This window comes from Camponotus vicinus, unplaced genomic scaffold (genome assembly GCF_025532165.1).
Source record: "Camponotus vicinus isolate PSW18456_S1 unplaced genomic scaffold, iyCamVici1.0 SCAF_1, whole genome shotgun sequence".
In the NCBI taxonomy this organism is placed as follows: Eukaryota; Metazoa; Arthropoda; class Insecta; order Hymenoptera; family Formicidae; genus Camponotus; species Camponotus vicinus.
This window is the reverse complement of record NW_028141945.1, coordinates 30575063-30594981: the sequence shown is the minus strand read 5'-3', so window position 1 is coordinate 30594981 and position 19919 is coordinate 30575063. Positions and strand designations below refer to the sequence as shown.

The window sequence follows — 19919 nt, the reverse complement described above, 5'->3', positions numbered from 1 at the left end:
AACGCATTGAAATGATGAATACAAGCTTTATGTGAAGACAGCGTCATATTCAAAAATTGAAATTCTGTTTAACAAAACACCTAAAAATTAAGTATCAAGAGTTAATATACATTTTTATGTATTTAATAAAAAGATTGAATTATAAATATAATTGTTAATTAAGAGAATACAATTCAATCTAAATGTTTTTTTTGCATTTGTAAACTTTTCATTAGCTCTCTCCATGATATAAATTATATTTATTTTATCTCAAGTATGAGATAATGTAAAGTGTGTATAACAAGAACACAGTAAAAACTATAATTGGACATGATGGCATTTTGGAAAGGTTTCAGTAATCGTCGATCTGCTGTTTTTTAAAAAACTTCAGTGATATAATTTCGTGTCGCTTTATTGCGCCTGTTTCATTGTCAAAGTTTGTTTTCCCGCGTACGCTGTACGGTGCGAAGTTGCCCGCCCACCGCCCTAGTTCCAATGCCTCCTCCGCCAATGGCGCGCACGCTCCGTTCCGCCGGTGCCATGGCAACCAGGTCGCGCGCATCGCAACTCGCAAACGTCACTCGACCGTGCAACGCGACGGACGTGTCGGCGGTGGAGCGTCGCCGCGATTCGACGTAGTACTCTCGCCGCTCGCGAAGCGTGCGTCAAGAGAACGTTTCCCGCCTGTCGCTCTGAGCGATCGTTTTTTTTCTCCACTCCGAGAAATACCGCGCGAAACAAAGTGAAACTTGGGAGAGTCCTGCTTCGGGGACAACCGGGACCGATCGCGAGGACGGAGCGTGATAACACACTCGTGGAGAAATTTCGTTCCTTCTGCAGTCGGGTCGCGCTCCCGCGGCCCAGGACATTAGCAGAGGTTAGTATGCATGTATGCGGAAATTCAAATCGGTCAGCGTGCGTGTGTGTATGTGTGCGTATGAGATCGTCGCGCGCCGTTGCGTGCGAAATCGCGCGATGAGATTCTCTATATTTATTCTTTATCTTGATTAACAGCGCGGAATAACAGCGTGATCCCTTTTAACGTACAGTTGCGCGGTACGATTGCTCCTGCTTTGAAGTTAAAATTTTCTCGCGCGCGTTCGTTGAAAATTTTTATCGGCGCCTTTATACTTTTCGAAATTACGTAAAGTGCGATAGTTTAAATTAAAAAATGCTGCATATATGTGTATATGTATAAAGTTACATCATTTATAAAAAATGCGAATTTTATATATAAGTAGGCATATATGCGATTTTTTAAAGTTTCTTCGAAAAGAATCGACCGCTCTTTACCAAGAAACTATTAATTCTTAGAGTGACTCATTTGTCCGCGTCGCGTGTTTCCGGGTTAATTCGCTAACAGGAGTTTCTCGGACATGCTCGTGCTAGGCGAAAATATGTCTGCTTATAAATACATACGAGAAATTGAGAGAAAGAGACAGAGATAACTTGACAAAAAAGAATTAAGATTAATGATTAGATAGGGAGGTAGACAGAGAATTTTCGATAGCAAAAAAGAAGTTGACATTATCTTGACTCCGAATATTATTATATAGTAACGTTTAGCTCCCTTGATGCTCTGTCCCATTACATTAACGAACGGAAATCCATAAAGGAAAAAAAAGTTTAGCTTTATCATCGAGATCCATGAATGTTCCTCTCGAGTTTTAGTATCGTCTTGATTAAAGTTTCCCCATTCATCGCGTTGAATCTCATTCAAGCGGATTATCTTCTTGATGCTTAGAAAAATGACTTAAATCAAATTTTCGAGACAAATTATATTAAAAAAAGATACTTGTAAGTTTATAATAAAATTTCTATCGTCACTTTATCGCACGTAAAATATTGATTATACATTTATGTCTCAAATTCTTTTTTGAATATTTAATTATATAATATGTATGTAAAAAGTAACATATAATATTACGATAAAATATAATGTAATAACATTGTGATTTATAGAAAATATTTTAATTTTCTTTATCTGTCTAAAAAAGATACATTTTGACATTGCCCTTTATATCGTATATTAGACGTTTCTCGCATCAATTTCCGATGGATTTGCCGTGATTTCCGGCGTTTCGACAGCTCGACGTAATCGAAAATGTTAAAGATTTGTTCACTTTCTCCGCGATTTTTCTGTAGCGTTATTTCTCCAATAACTTTCATATCCATTTTTACACGTTAGATAAAATTCAATTTTAACATATTATATACATCATCTGTTATATATTATGTAATATTTAATTTCTTTTAGTTATATCATAAAATATCTGTATTTATGATACGTACTAATATTATCAATATCAAATTTTCATTGTTACAATTAATACAAACTCTCTAATTGTTGTAAGTTTTATAAGAAGAAGTTTTATAAATTTAGAATGAAATTCTTCCCGTTTTTCTCTACAATTTTATAATAATTATTAAACTTACCGTTGGACGATCATTAGGTCGCTCCATTTATTTAACGATTTTAATTATCTCATTCGACCTTAATATAAATGAAAGTGCATTATCACATTAAATAGATCGTCAGTTGATACATGTATGTCACGTAACAATTTTTATTTTCTGTACAAACTTTAGAAGCTAAAACACTTGACAAAAATTTTGTACAAATAAGATAAGCAGTTATCAGCTAATAGCTTCGTGAATCATTATAAATTATCAATAAAACGATATAATATGTAATAATAAAAATTACATAATCACCATTATCTATATAAGAGAAGGAAGATGAAAACAGAAATGGAATTAGCAAGCATCCTAATCTTTAAAATAGAAAATAGTCTAATTATAAATCATTGCAAAAAAACAAATAAATATATAATAAATACCACATGAATATATTCCATTTTCCATTTGAGAATTTTAATAGATATAAAAAAAATTTTAATATGATAAAAAATTTAGATATTTTATAAATGATTCGTAAAATTAGCCAAAACCAGTTAACGGATATTTAATTATAAATTAATAAACAGTTGAATCATCGGTACAATATTAATGAATGAGTATAAGTTCGTCACGCGATAATTTAGCAGTCTATATTTAAAAACAAATTAGAGAGACTAAACTTACAAAGAAAATCCACTCCAGTATATTCTAAAAGATGCATTACGCGAACTTTTCTGATAGCCTATAAAAATAGACACCGATTAAGGTGAATTCGCCAGAATTATTATCGTGAAAAGGTAGCTGATCGAAGAGATTAAATTGCAGAAATCCGTAACGCTGCAGAGGAGAAACGGATACGTTTCGCAAGAAGTCGCGCGAGAAGTCGTCTTAATTGCGTCATTTGTTCGTCGCGATTTAACATTGCACTATTTAGAAAGAGAGAGAAGTGAGAGAGAGAGAGAGAGACAGACAGATAGAGAGACAATACTTTTGACGGCTAAAACTAATGTCTTTTATTCATGACTAACACTTCAATATTAATTGCGTTAACACTGATTGTTTGTTTTCTTTACAACTAAAACTAGAAAAAGTTAAAAATTTAGCAATTTAATTATAGTTAATCGATATTGCTGAAACTGTTCATTAGATTGTTGCATTTATCCCTCTCTCTCTTTCTCTCTCTCTCTCTCTTTCTTTTTGTCTTTAGTTTTATATTAGAATCTTGATTAAAAATGAAAAAACATTACGTTGAGTTAACGCTAGTCAGCACTATAGTTAGCGCTTACCGAGGCCGAGGAAATCGATCCATGTCACTTGGTTTTATTGTTTTTCTTTTGTATTCTGTACTATAGTAGAATTATGCAAATCGTTAAGCCATGATTACTTAAATTGAATTGTGCAACCTAGTTTTAATGTTATATCGTGTTTAAGCGTTAAAAGTCAAAGATAACTCGCGATTCTTAGTATTTTCCAATTGATTATAGATATATATTATTTTTAAAGAAACTATTTTTGTTTCTCGCAATGAGTATTTTATTTTTGTAAAGTTTATTTTATTTTTAATATTTATGTATAATAATAATTTAAAATAAATATCAAATATTGGTACCATTCAATATCTCTTTTCGAATAAAACATGATATCGATACTCAGAATATTTTTCAAAAATATCGAAATATGTCAATATACTTCAATAATTTTTATTTAGAGATAAACGCTTGAAAGCTCCATCGGTTTCACAAAATCGATGATCGTTACAGCGTAAAATCCATCCGCAGTGCATGAATTTCAACGGTGCGGATACGTGCACAGGTTATCGGCAAAATATTGGAAACGTGAAATGCGTGAAATGTTTTAGGTGTTTTATAAAATGCGCGAAACAAAACAAAAACAGATATACTATAATCCTTTTTGAATTTTTTTTAAATTTTTAATCGAACGAATAAATGTGATCGAAAAAATATGAATATAATAATAAAAGTTTATCTTCGACGAATCTGTTATTTAATCCAATAAAAAATTAAAAATGAAGATGATATTAAAATATTGACATTATGAAATTTAGAAGAACGAATGTTCAACATTATATGTACTTTGTATGAAGCCATTATGAAAGAAAAGGTCAAAAAGCTGCAAAAATATGTTAATAAAAATTTTATCTTAATGGTTTAATAATAATAAATATAATTATTATATTAATATAATAAATAATATGTTTAATTTATCTCATGAGTTCTAGAACATCTAAAAATTGCGACAATTCATTTATTCTGAGAGTGAGTGAAAGAAAAACATTTTCCTTCGGAGCAATTTTTTTGCTATGCTATTATATCTTTGTCTCAATTTAATATTCAATTTAATACCGAACGTTATAAAAATTACATTAAAATTCTGAACAAGCGTAAAAACGTTTCGAAATTGTACGAGATTTTGTCATGCATTTGCATTTCACAATTTATAATTCGCGAAAAAAGACCCTTTCTTTCCATCTAGAAAAATTCTACCAAAAAAATTGCATTTTCGCGTTACATGCTCGAGAAATTTATTCATTAAAATTAACGGAAATTTTGAAACATCCCTTTGTAGTCTACAGTCTGGTAAAGCATGTACACGTCCCAGGAAGGAGAAGGGAAGGGAGCAAGTTTTCGAGTGCGTGTAATCGCGCGCCGTAAATAGAAGAAGCTATAACGAGAATAACCGCGCGATGAATGAGGTTGTTGTTAGCGCATTGCCCGCGCTCGCATCCAATTACGGAATGCGATGCACCGGTTTTTCATAATTGTCGCGTATATACGCGACTGTTGCGTTTCCCTGCGAGCGAGTAAACGGTCGTATTAACGTAGGACTTCTTGGAGCACGCGTGCGACACGAACCGGACGGAGGCGTCCGCTCGTGGACTCGTGAGAGTCCTGGGGAGAGGCAAAGAAATTTATATCTTCCGCGTGCTCTTTTTCTCTGGATCGCGTTTTCTCTCCTCTTCGCAGCGGGATAAACGCTGGAGGGAACAGAGGGTAATATAATAACACTGATGATCGCGGTTTATTAGCGAGCAAGAATTATGAATGGTCGTGATTATCGTTTCGTCCGAATTTATCTTACGACATATAGTTTCAAGAATGAGCTGCCACACATTGATTTTGCTATATTATTACGTACATTGTTACGTAAATATGCCCGTTTTATTGCGTCACTGGTGCATCGATCAAGGGATGCCTGCCATTGGCATGAGTATTATGCAAGGGAATGATGCTAAATGGCAAGTGGCATATAATGATTTAATTATTGATCTCAGGACAGGAGTGTAGACATTTCCGGTTTTTTTTTCAGAAAGTTTGCGAATAAATATTTCATGTCAAATCGATTTCTGTCAGAAATGATATTACACGTGAAAATTCGTCAACGGGAAAAAATTTTTATTCCTCGAATATTTTACTTGATTTGAGCGACTATTTCGCTCACTTAATTTTAATATCATTCTTTATCCATTTAAATTCTCAACTTGATTATTCAATCTTCGTAATAGACTTTCTGCCCGTTGTTTCAACTTGTTGATTGTTTTTAGCATTACAATTTAGTTTCAAACAATTATATGCATTTTGAATCTTTCACGCGACATTAAAAAGCGTAATAGAGCACAAAATATTTCTACGCAGATACACGCACATGCACAGATATGCGTGTCCATGTTGCGATCGATGTAATTCTCGTAAGAACGATTTGCAACCGCTATGCTAATTTTTTTCTATTATCGCAACCTTGCCGGTAAAGTTATATTATATATCTGCGTTCTCCTCTACGGTGTATGTTTTTTTTTTATTATTCAAGCACGCGCGGAATTCGTATCATCGGTGGCCTTGACGAGTATGAGAGGGAAGGAGAAGTCGGTGGAAATATGGTTGGTAGAAATGTGGTGTCTTAAGACATACACTAATAGCACTGTTCATATTGATGAAAATTTAATTGAAGAGCCAATTAATGGGCTTTTTAATATTGAATGTCCTCGACTACTCCAATTATGTGCTTAAATATTTGCCTTTTTCTAATCAATTCAAGATATACAAGTCTAAAAAAATTAATTCCAATAAAGGAATTAACAAAAATTTAATTCCTAGGTTTGAAAAGCTGGTTGAGTGACTTATGAAGAAACTTTTGAGTAACTTTTAAGAATATTTTTTTATTGGAAAAAGTTGATAATTATTAAATATTCCCCTGTAATTGATTTTCACAATCATAACTTCTCTCTTCTACAAATGACAAAATATTTTCATAAACGCATATTAAAATTAAAAGGTATAAAAAATCATTGTAATATGTAAGGAGAATTCACGTAAAATTCTCTCGCTGAAATAAAATTAATTCCAAACTTCTCTCTCTCCTTGAGAACGAGTTCTTGCTATTCTCTGTCTTCTCCTCCAGACATCTCGTGTGCATTTAATTAAAGAATTTAATTAGAGATGTCTCTAAAAGAAAGATGGATTTGTATACGCTTTAGCTATTGAGAATTTCAGGGGTTCTTATCGTTTTATACATCTTTCCAAATTTTTATTTACTTGGAAATACGAAGGAATAGCGTAAATATCGTACAAACATTTTAGAAATATGAATCCTTTATTACGAGAACGTAATTTCCTGCGAGGTCGTTTATAATTCTCTCGTATGGTCGAAAGAGGCTTGACGCGGCAGGAAATAACGTGTCCCGTCTGTCTTTTTCGGACATAACGATCGGTCGACATCGTATTTCGCGGTCCTTGTTCGAGATTTTCTCTCTCCTCCTTTCTGTCTCTCTCTCACGATTCGTATTTTCGCACGTACCTGTATCTCTCATATACACGAGACGCGTATTTGCGAATAAAACGAATATTTATAGCGCGTGCAATCCCCCTCTTTTCCGAGAGAAGATTCTCGCGCCAAGAAACGAAGCATGCACTTGAACAACAATAGCTATATATATTAACTATACACTTAACGGGTACAACGGTAAATAAGCAGAGCAATTGCGAAACATCGAAACTGTTTTAGTCCTGGTCAGTTTAGCTTCGTTCGAGAAGTAGAGGCAGGAAACCGACCTCTTTCTCTCAAAGTTGCAATCGAGAATAATCTTTAGCGTGAAATAATATCACATAATACAACATCAACTATTTAAAAAAAATCAATTCCTCATTCTTCATTTCTTCATTAAGATAATTACATTTGACTTACGTATGCATGTATCAAGATGATCATTCTAAAATAATTCTAAAATATTTTTTTAATATTTAATTCTAAAATAATTTTCTTAATATTTAATTCTAAAATAATTTTCTTAATATTTAATTCTAAAATAATCTTTCAACGGTCGAGTTACTTTCGTGACAGCAAAATAACTATATCTATTTCGAGTCAGAGATCACGAGATACAAATATGATATCGTGGATAGACCTCGCGAAGTCGTCTTTAACAATTCAAGCATGCGTGTGCTTTTGTGTCGCGGACATAATCCGTCCTTTAAGTCTGTCTTACCGAGAGTCTATAGAAAACTCTCGCCACGACCACGTGCTTCACGTTACGCGCTCGATGCGTGCGAGCGCTCATATGCGTGCGAGCGCCTATACATTAGTCCGGGGGCAGGTGGTGGTTATCCCGAGCGCGAGGATGCTCAATTTAACGAGGAGGGGTAAAACGGCATGCTGCCGGCCGGTCGTACCAGCTGTCAGCGGTGGTGCGCGACAGCTGCGTCTTGGGGCGCGAAAAGAAAACGAGCGGCAGCAACCCGTGAGGGGGTTCGGTTAGTATTACGTCGTAAAACATTACGAATGCAGTTAGCCGGTCCTCGCGACCCCGTAGTCGTCGTTACCACGATCGATCTTTCCCGTGGAAAAGTTTCGAGCGTGAAGAATGGAAGAGAGAAAACATGCACTGATACACAGAAAAAAAATAAGTGTCAAATCAAAACATATACTTAAACTAACGCGTTCATTGTTTCGTATATACATAACAATTTATAATCTTCTTAGAAGAATTTAATAATTTTTAATTTCAACAATATTATAGTCTTATTTTAATATTGCAATTGTCACTTCAAGAATATATAATTATTTAATTCTACTTTAAGAAAATTATAATCTCTGATTTAAAAATGTTATTTTCTATCTAACATTGTTTCTTTCCCATTCAAGAAAATTAAATCTTAAATCGTAAGAATATATTTTTCTTGATTGAACCATATAAAATGGCTTCATTCAAGTAAGCAATTATTCGAGCAATTATATTTTTCTTTAATTAACGCAATAAAATCTCATTTCAAAATTTTTCCATGTTAAAACTAAATATATTTTCAAAACAAGAATGTCCTTTTTTTCTGTGTACAGACGCGTACATAGAAAAAAAGGATATTCTTGTTTTGAAAATATATTTAGTTTTAACGTGGAAAAATCTTGAAATGAGATTATATCGCGTTAATTAAAGAAAAGTGAAAGGAATTGCTTGAATAATTGCTTATTTGAATGAAGCCATTTTATATAGTTCAGCCAAGAAAAATATATTCTTACGATTTAAGATTTAATTTTCTTGAATGGGAAAGAAACAATATTAGATAGAAAATAACATTTTTAAAAAGATTATAATTTTCTTAAAGTAGAATTAAATAATTATATTCTTGAGGTGATAATTACAATATTAAAATAAGACTATAATATTGTTGAAATTTAAAATTATTAAATTCTTCTAAGAAGATTATAAATTGTTGCGTATATACGAAACAATGAACGCGTTAGTTTAAGTATATAAGTTTTGATTTGACACTTATTTTTTTCTGTGTACGTTTCTCTCGTTCCGCACCGAATAAAGTTCGCTAATTAATCTGCCGTTCGATCTGTTTCTATGACGTAGAATAATTCTATCATTGCGTTGCTGGCGAAATCTATGGAATTGTGTGGAAAAATGTTTGGAATGTAATAAAATTTATGTGGTAGTTGTTGAAGCTTGGAATTTTGGAAGTCGCGATTAAAAGAAAGAAGAGATATTATTTTTTACAAAATATATGCAGCCAAAAAATGTTCCTCTACTTCTAAAAATTGTATGGAGGTAATTATTTTAATAATTATATTAATAATGGTTATGTTTTATTTATGTTATTTCTCCTACATTAACACATTTTCCCAATATTTTACGTAAAATTAAATCGATATTAATCTGCGATTATATTTTGATCTCTTTTATATTAGCTTTGGAAGGTTAAAAATATAACATAACTTGATAGAAACTCCCTTGATTATAAATTATATTAAAATACATGTATATATTTTACGATGATAAGTTTATTATGCGCGTTTTTTTATAAGTTTATTAAGTTTCTCATCATGCAAATTTTTACTTAAAGATATTATTAAACATAAGTACTAGATGTTTAATAAAAATACTCGCGATATTAAAATAAAGATATATGACATATCGATACTTTTGGCATAAATAACATCTGTTACTCTTCAATATATTATACATATTTTCGCAATTTTCCGTTAAACAGACAATTCTCAATTTTTTATTAAGCAATTTTACGATGATTAACTTCTTTATTAAAAAGCATTCATCGTAGCATTCACCCTCGTCATTCTGATTGACCTCGCTATCAACATATCCGTTTTACTTTTCCGATCGTCGCACCGGCAAGCGACGTTTCCCGTTAAACGATCGAGCTAAATTTACAGATATCGGAAAATGTTGATTGTTGGTCGCACGCGTCGTCCTTCGACATGTTGTCGCGATAATGGGAGGTAGATAATGTTGGCGACTAATTTTAGAAATGACGGACCCCGCACAGGTCCGCCCGCGGAAACTCACGGCCGTAAACCGTACGTAACGATGTTCTTATACCGCATCGTTAAGAAAATGCACGTGTATGAGTTGTGTTTCGTACATCTGTGTATTTGTGCCTGTATTGGTACGCGTGTTCAACACGTGACTACGAAAAAAGCGAAATAATTTGCGAATCTCTCTCTCTCTCTCTTTCTTTCTCTCTCTGCGAAGATTTTTACTTTAACAAGCATAGTTCATCGCTGCAATGACGTTGACGTAAAACCCGTTTAACCCGTCGTTGACGTACATGTTAAACTCTGTCCTATACGAGAAAAAAGAGCAAAAGAGAGAGAGACAGATAGAGAGGGAAAGAGAAAGAGACAAATTGTATCGAGAGCCACATACACCACCGAAATTCAGGTCGTCTGCGCGCGTATAGAGAACCGATAATTACGTTTGCCATACCAGCTAGTAGTTTACGGAGGCATTGTTTCATGACAGTCACCAAGAGAGACCGGACAAAGAGAGAGAGAGAGAAAGAGAGAGAAGGAGAGTTTGCTGAATGCCGATATTGCACAGGCATTCTGAAACCATCGTAATTTCGATAAATGCAATTTTGATATTGTAGACCTCAGAAAATGTATCCGTCGTCCGACCAATTGCCGGAAATAGACGCAGCTCATTTCCGCGTAGCAATCGTTTGATTCTTTTTTTGAGAGATTGAATGATAAGGAGACATTTATGGAGCACTTATAAATAAATTGACATGTGTATTTTACATATACATCGATGTTACTTGATTTTTTACGCAATTTTTACTACAATATTATTTATTACTCTCTAAAAAGCTAAAATTATTATATAAAATTTGCTATCCGATGGGAGAATTTTATTTAAAAATATTACTTAAAAATATTATAAAAAAGAAAATGACGAAAAAATCATTAATTTTATTAATTGTCAATTTTGCGATAATTGATAAAAGATTGATCGATAATATAATTTACGCGCTTTTGCGCGCAGAAAGGATTGGTTTTAAAGAATATGTTTGCGAATTTTTCCATAACTACTCTTTAGAAGCATTGCAATGTTGTATTGCAAATGCGTTTCATGAAAATTCAAGTCGCATCCAATCGGTTTTCATGAAGTGACTAGGATTCTCGTGAAATGCCATGTTTCACAGAAAGCTCACAACATGTACATATCGAATCAGGTTGGTAGAGAGAAGGTAAATCGAATCAATCAGGCGAGATATACATGTGTTTATTTATAGCTGGCGATCGAATATTCTGAAGACAAGCCACCTGATGGACGGTCTTGAAAGATGCATGTAGGAAAGAAATAGCTATCTAAAGGGGGACTTCAATTTAGAACAGTTAATTATTTTATATCGCGAAATAACAGAACTGGTTTTTCTTGCTCATCGATAATTGAAAGATAAATAACGATGTCTCTCGAACTCTCGAATACACAGTCAAGTTCTGTATAAATATTTGCGATGCGAACGACATTCCCCTATATAAAATTACGATAAATTTCGATGCCAATTTATATTTTTCCTTTTCTCCGCTAAAAATAAAGACACATACTTTTATTTTTATCAAGAATTTAATAAGCTAATACGTACATATTTATTATCCGATTTATTTGCAGATATCGCACAAATCATCGGTGAAAAAAATTTATTTTTCCATTTCGTACAATTGATAATCCGCCGAGTGTACGAAATTTTACGTTCGCAAGGAATTTTCGTCTCATATTTTTTCTCCAAAAATTGCGCAATTTGACAAACGATCGGCTATCTCGAGATGGCATTTGAATGAGCACACGCGACAACGCACAGGTGCCAGAAAGTCCCGACGAATCGTTGATGGACTGCGAGAGGAGAAAGAGAGAGTGCGAAAGTGTCCGACGATCGATCATTCATAACGCACTCTCACGCATCATTTCTGCGACTCCGTCAGTAGTAAAATTCGAGAGAAATCATGATTCGTGACAAGTGAAAACGAATTGACGATATTAACTGAGAATTTCGAATGGAAATAAAAATGGAATCGAATTCTCTTTCTTTTTAAATTTTTTTTAATTATTTGATTTTTAAAGGTCTTACTTATAATTGAGCATGTTATATTATCTATTTTGCTTCCGTGTATTATTTCTGTATTATTATTCTTACACATTATTCGCGTTTTCTTTCGATCATTGTTGAAAAATAAAAAAAGAATTAAATAACGAAAGAATCTATCTGATAATGTTACGATTGCTGTTTCCTGCAAGAGGAACCGACAGACAAGCTTAATTGAATTTCTGATGAGAAAATAAGATTAAAAAAAAGGGAGGAAAGAAAGAAAAAAAAATTGAAAGTTTTATTTTACGTTTAAAATTGAAATAACATTTCCATAGTGAACAAAAAGAGAGATATATATCACGAGATTACAACAAAATATTGTAAATAATATTTCAATCGCAGAATCCGCAGATATAATGCATGAGAAATTGAAAACCACAGTGAATGCATTTTTTAAGATAAAATTTACATTTAAATTTCGCTTTTTTACTCTCTTAAACTTTATCTCATATATTACATGCTACTTGTTTTTTTTCAGGTTCGTTTTTTTTTTCTTAATATATTTAAAAGAAATCTCTCTGTAAATATTGCACAAAAAATTTTATTCATTGCGCATTTTATTTATTATTGCAACAAGGCGATCTAAATTTTCGAGAGACCAATTACTCGAGTTTTAATCGATTAATTGACCGATCATTCAAAGGTGAATGAGAGTCTCTGGCTCGCCTTGACGCTCCTCACAAATCGATCCAACTGTCAAAGGTAGAGACCTTATACTGCGCCCCCGTGAACGCATGTGTATGTAACGCGCGTGTACAAGCAATGATAGCGTGCCACACGAATGTCGTTGGCTCGCATTACATTTCATTTTCAGCATTAGGATCGTTAAGACGAATTGTACGAATAAAAGGGAGAGAGACTCTCGATTACACGCGCCACGCTCGTCGCAAATCCAAGAGTTCGTGAAAAATATTTGAGTTCATAAAGGCGTAAAATGTTGTGTGATCGACAAATATATATCATATATTTAGATCGATGTCATATTTAAAGATTTCACATAAAAACAGACAGTATATTCTCGAAGCTGTTTTTTTTTTTAAAGTCTCTTTTGATGCCAAGGTAACATTGTGGCATTCTGCAAAAAACCGTGGTATATTTATGAGAATATTTACGAGACAAACGTTTCATTTTTACAATCTTTTTAATGGAAGGTCTTTATTAAATTACATATTTTTTTATTACGAGTAAATTCGAATTATAAGCACGAATTGTTTCATATTTTTGATAGTAATCTTTTAACTCAGCAACGAAGCACAATTAATATTATCTCGACTGGTTTTGGAATTAAATGTAGAATTGGATAATTACTTGTTGGGTATATGTGTGTGTGTGTGTGCGCGCATTTCGAATAATATAATGGTTGTTTTGTTTCGAATAATAAACCGTAATAAAATTGCACGGATGGAAAAATCGCAAAGATTTTTCTTCCAACATTATCGTCATCTTATCTCTATAAAACATTTCTATGAAGAAATTTAATTGAAGGAAATTTTTAAGTAACAATTATATTTTTATAATATCTTATATACGTATATATTTTTCAAGTGATTTATCAAAATAATGTAAAATATTAACTTCTATTGTTACAAGTTTAAATATTTATATTACAATACTCGCAAATCCACCATCTTATGATTAAGATAAGAAATAATATGCGCAACAGCGGAATTGTAGAACACACTGTTCATTTGGAAAAAAATATATCTCATTATCAATTAAAATAATGTCTAAAATAATTAATATTTGAAAAATTTGGAACAATTAAATTTTATTTATCTCTTCACAAACAAGTATTTAATGAAAGAATTTATTAAGAATTTTCGAAAAAATTATTTTATATATAAGCTTGTATAAAATAAAAATTTAATTCTTATATATTCTTATAAATAATTTTAAAAATTGTTAAAATCTAAAGAAATTTGAAATGATGCTGAAATATTTTTGATATGTTTACTAATTTTATATAATTTAATATTTTATATAATTACTAATTTTATATAAAAAAATGTTTTATTTTATGTAAAATAAATATTTTAAATATTTTAAATATAAAACTATTTTTATACACATTATATATTACACAATGATGTAAACTGAATCGCAAAGATAAGCGAATATTTAATTACAAATAATAAGTTAAAACAATTATAAATTGCTTATCTTGTGATTGCTCCATAGCCGTCTGATGCCTCCCTCGGGTCTCTTTTCCTTATTCGTCCTTTATTATTCCTTCATGGCACTCATTCGCGAAAATACGATTAATTACGATTGCGCGACCTTTCATATAACGCTTTATTTTATATAACACCGATATTAACCACACAACGCGCATTTTATATTTTATTGCGACTTTATTTTATTTTCAGCTTGTAAACAGTAATATCTTTATAAACGAACGTCATGCCTCAAGAAACAAACATCAAATACCGTGCGAAAGTTAATAAATTGAAACATTTAAATGAAATATTTATAAAGTAAGAGTATACGGGAGGCGGAGGGAGGAAGGAATATTTTATTTTTCGAATTTCAAATCAATTATTCATAAATTAATGTCATAAATTACGATTGATGTGTCACGGCTTTTTGTTACCCGAATCACTCGAATTTATGATTATTCTCATATGTATTGCTTTCTCCGAAAATATATAAATCGTGAAATATTTGATAAGATAGCCGTCATCTCGATACATTTACGAGTCAATCGTGTGGGAGTTAGTTATTTACGCGAATTAATAATCTCCAATTCGGAATGATTGTATTTGATGTCTCCCAGTACTTATCGCGATCGTATCTCGATAATCAATGCGATGGTACACAGAGTCCTTCACATCGCTTTCTGCTCACTCGAGTGTTGTCGCATGATAAGGTGACGGCATGTAAACATTAGCGCGTGAAAATGCTAATGTTTACGTCGCAAAAACGCCGAAAATTTCGGAATAACATAAAGAGAAAATGAATAATTTAGGGGAGAGAGAGAGAGATTGTTATCATTATTATTCGTATAATTTTCAGGATAAATTCTCCTAAAAAAATGGAAATTTTAATAAAAATATTTCATAACTTTGTGAAAATTTAATGTAATTTTTCTGGGTTAAATTTTTATAATATATAATATTATAATATATTTTGCCTTCATTTTTAGAAATATTTCCAGATGTTAATTAAAGATGCTCTCATAAATTTCTATTGAAATTTTTCGTAGGTGGCGTGGGGCACGGCCGTGATGGAATTGCAGAGCTGGTTGCTCTACCACTTGGTGGCCGTCACCGACTGCAATCAAGGTAGAGAAGATACGTGGTTTGTCGTCGTGTCTCGCACACTTCCATAAACCCGCGACATTTATGTTACGCCAACGATTTGTTTCGTTTAACCCTTGGTTATTTTAGTTACGTTTGCCTGAGTTTGCCGGACCATTATTCACACATACAGCCCTCTCGCCGCTTCTTTATTTAATTTTCCATCCCGCTATCACGATCCAGAGGAAACGGTGGTCTACCGATGTTTGACGGTGAGTTCATCGTACGAAACATGCACAATAACGTATACACAATCGTTGTAGGTGATGCTCGAGATAAGACGCTTTCATGCTGTTCTCAAGAGGCTGAAATTACAATGTTTCGTCTTTCTAACAATAAGTTCTTCAAACTTTCTACTTTTGTGCCACATTCGACCGTGCAATTCTTTTGTGTTCCGCTCAGAATGAATTATTAAACCGTTTGAGGGGGAAGGATGTGACCCGCTTTTTCACCACATATTTAACGCTGATTGAGGCGTTACAGTTACGTTAAACGTGCAATTATATATTACATGTAAACATAACATATTTGCAAATTATATAAATATATAATTTCCAATACGAAAAAATTTATATCATAAATAAAATTTTTAAGAAAATATTATATTAATTATTTTAATATCATATTAGTTTTTGTCACATTTTTCTAGTTTCAAGTACGAAACTAAGTAAACGCAGTATATGATTATGTATATACAGAGAAAAAATTCAGACGAATGATATTTATATATTATATTAATAATTTCTATTGGACGTGAGGACGGTTTCGTTTCGAGCGAATAAACTCGGAATCGCACGGTTGCGTTTAGTGCTAAACAAAAGGGAGAATGCGGGTCAAATATACGGTGGGACGCACGTGCGGCAGTCGTTTATTGTGCAAAATATTACAGTGATGCAGTCGGCGAATACAATCGGAAGTGGCGGTGGCGGTGGCGGATCGTATACAACCGGCAGCGGAACCGGAAGTCGCACTCGCGATTTGGGGCTGCGCGCTCAGAAGAAGCTTTTGGGCCGCATAGTGTCCACCGGTGCCGGCCGATCGCTTTTCATCGACGACGCCACGACGTCGTTGCTCGATAATCTTTACAAGCTCATGGAGAGCGTCGCCAAGAGCAACCTACACTTGGATAAAAAGGAACCCGAGAAGGTCCTCAAGAATATCGTTAAATTGTCCATTAAGGTATAAAGCACTTTAGAGAATCTAAATTCTTTAATTTCTTATGATATATTTCGCATTGAATTTCAAGAGCTGATTTAAGTAAAATTTCATGAGAAGTCATTTATTATATTTACTGTATTATTAAGATATAAAGTATTTCAAAAAGCTTTAATTTCTTATGATATATTCTATGGATTTATAGAGAGTTGATTTAAATAAAACTTCATGAGAAGTTTATTTAACGTATAATTTTTATTTAATTTAAGTTAAATATCTTTTTTCAATTAAAATATCGAAAATATGGAAGCGTAATTTGAATTTAAAATCATTGAGAAAATATTTTCAATAAAACTAGGGCTTACACCCAGTGAGAAATGATAAGTCGAATAGACGTCTAAGACGTTTAATAGATGTCTAATAGACGTTTAATAAACGTCTTAGACGTCTATCCGACTTATCATTTCTCACTGGGCATTAAATAAAAAAAAATATTCGCAAAATATATGTGTATATGTATATCGTTTACAAATTTTATCTCTTTTAATTTGCTTTGTTTTAATGATTTAAACAAGATTCTCTATCTCTCAAGATTTAATTATTATTATCTTCATGATTAAATACTTTTTATTTAAATACTTTTTAAGAATCAATTTTTATTTCATATAAATATAGTGAAACTTCATAATATTTATTGTCATTAATCAATATTGGTTATATTAATAACTTATCTGATAAAATCAATCAAATTTTAATCAAACATTAAATTTTGTAATTTGGATGACAAAATAATTTGGAAAAATTTCAAATTGGATTATTATTGAATGGACTTTTGTTGCAAAATAATTACTATCATTAAATGTATGTACGATTTACAATGATCATATTTTACAATTCTAATTAGAATGTAAATTAATTATATAATTTTGTATTTATTTATATATACAATATAAATTTTCATTAAGTTAAAATTATAGGTGTATAAATAAACTTGGTAAGCTATGTAAATCACTTTGTACAACACGGTAGATCGGACTCGTGCAACGCAGTCATCAATTCCGTCCGAATGACGCCGTGAAGCTGGACGAGCTTCGAGAGGCCCTGGGAACAGTGGCGATGACAGTCGTGTCATTCTACGAGGTTGACTACAGTTACGACCAAGAGTACCTGATAGGCTCGTTGGAACGTTGCCGATCGTTGGTGCAAGAACTGATAAAACCGCATCTTACAGACAAGTCGTCGCAACGTTGCGACCAGATATTCGACTTCCTGGCGTATCCGAAATTCTTGGACTCGGTATTCCGATATGATTCCGAGCACAGACCCGTCCTCGGCATGCTAGTCAGTGATCTTAACAAAGCGTTGGACGCCAGGCGGCTTTGATTCTTCAAGGACGATATTTGCGCATCTTTGATAGAAGCAAATCGACGACCGATAACGCGGTCTGATAACCGGGAGGATGATCATCTCCTTCGGCAACGATGGTTTCACGATCGTGATCGATGACGAGTTCATCGATGAAGGCGAATGAAGGAGAGGTGAAGACATCGCACTTTAACAACAAAAGGACAACGTGTTGTATACTTTTAATGTGACGATAGTATAGTTTCTTATAGCGATAGATTAAAAACAATGTGTTTCTTGCTCGCGACACCATTTCCACTAACCAGTAGCTGGATCGAGCTACTCAGCGCGGACCACTCGCTCACTGATTTATGCAATAATTGTCTAATACTCCGCTTATATTTTAAGGACACAGTCACACCTGCGTTAATTACGCATAATATACATATTTATATGCAGGATAAAATCGGCAATCCACACCAAAAATGGGATATAATTAGCTTAATAAGTAAGGTGAAATAGAGGATAAAATTTTTGCACATTTTCTCTAAAATTGAGTGCTAATGCGATTCAATATTCAACAATACTTCCATTTCTGCTCATATTCAACAATACTTTCCATTTATGCTCATCATTTCGTTATTTATATAGACGGAAAGATCATATAATTTCTTTGTATAGCCTAATAAGAATGCAAAATATTATCCTTTTATTTCAGTTAATTATTATGTGTAAAGTTACCTTCGCTTTAGATTCAATAATTTTTGTCGTAATCTTATTTGAATTCTATTCGTAACGAAATTATATATGTAATGCAATTGCAGCATTATGATCATTGCAAAAATAGCGATGCGACGAAAAATTCGCTGAAATCTAATTCTGTGAACTCCAGTTTGTGATTTTGTAAAATATTCTGTCGCGAAGCTAAAAATCCTACTGCAAAAGAAGCGGCTTGCATTCATCGCGTATCACGACTATATAACATGATGGATCTTAATAGTCAGCGATGCTTTCGCGAAATTTATAAAAATCCATTGATCCATCAACCGCTCGATCAAGTATCGACGTGCACGTGTAAAGCACATCCCTCCTTCTTCTCCTACTTTAAATCTTATCCTGTAAGGACGATAGTACCATTGCGTGCAGTGGATTGCGTGAACAAAGGATTACTCTTCTCGAGGTAGAAATTAACAATGGACACGCGACACACCGGTATCCCCTCGTAATTTCCCTTTTACGATTTCGCGTTTAGATAACTTTATTATTGAAACGAGACCGTCTCTCAAAAAAATGTTTTATATATATATTTAATTATTTAATATATATTTTTGAAAAGAGTTATAGCTTTATAATGTTAAAAAATGTGCTAATAGCTGTGTAAGCCCGTTTGGATATTTTATAAATAAGTTAGATTATATCGCGCCTATATTTTTCAATTTTTATTCTAGCTTCCATGTTATTTCGTTTCACAATATTGTTATTTCTTTTCGATAGCAGTATGATAATGCATAAACGAACACGTTGTAAAAAACGCGAGATGCATGTCACGACCGACACAGTCCACTAATTGAGTGCTTTGTACGTGCGCATTCGTAACAAGACACTCGACTAAAGGAACAATTTTCACATATCTGATTTAACGTGCGATCTTGATGATTAGCGTAGGATATCGTAGAGAAAAAGAATATAGAATTTTACCGACTTTTTGCGCCTTTTGTACGCGGTATACACCCACTTTACACGTTATTTGTGATGATTGTCAATATTAAAAATGTTGTATGAATATACTATGCCATTAATACATTATTAACAAATATCAATTGTGTATTTATTGCGATTGCGG

At 32.9% G+C, this 19919-nt stretch overlaps 1 protein-coding gene across 4 annotated transcripts; it reads left to right on the top strand.

Moving 5' to 3' along the window:
* The first annotated feature begins 721 nt into the window (after positions 1-721).
* Positions 722-19892, top strand: Sigmar (Tumor necrosis factor alpha-induced protein 8-like protein sigmar). Of its 4 annotated transcripts, XM_083078021.1 has the most exons (6): positions 795-856; positions 15484-15562; positions 15668-15789; positions 15841-15895; positions 16467-16756; positions 17762-19892. In XM_083078021.1, exons 4-6 carry the CDS (start codon positions 15844-15846, stop codon positions 18113-18115), a joined length of 696 nt encoding a protein of 231 aa, XP_082934147.1. In that variant the 5' UTR covers positions 795-856; positions 15484-15562; positions 15668-15789; positions 15841-15843; the 3' UTR covers positions 18116-19892. The 4 variants fall into 4 exon arrangements, with proteins under 4 accessions (XP_082934138.1, XP_082934147.1, XP_082934156.1 ...); XM_083078030.1 differs by lacking the exon at positions 15841-15895; XM_083078012.1 differs by lacking the exons at positions 15668-15789; positions 15841-15895 and having other exon boundaries at positions 722-856.
* The last annotated feature ends 27 nt before the right edge of the window (positions 19893-19919 follow it).

What these genes read in the sequence shown, in the direction of transcription:
- Sigmar (XM_083078012.1), top strand. Translation starts at nt 15,505, where the DNA reads ATGGAATTGCAGAGCTGGTTGCTCTACCACTTGGTGGCCGTCACCGAC. An exon ending in CGTCACCGACTGCAATCAAG is followed by an intron (nt 15,563 to 16,466) that starts GTAGAGAAGATA and finishes AAAATATTACAG; the next exon opens with TGATGCAGTCGGCGAATACA. An exon ending in TCGTTAAATTGTCCATTAAG is followed by an intron (nt 16,757 to 17,761) that starts GTATAAAGCACT and finishes ACAACACGGTAG; the next exon opens with ATCGGACTCGTGCAACGCAG.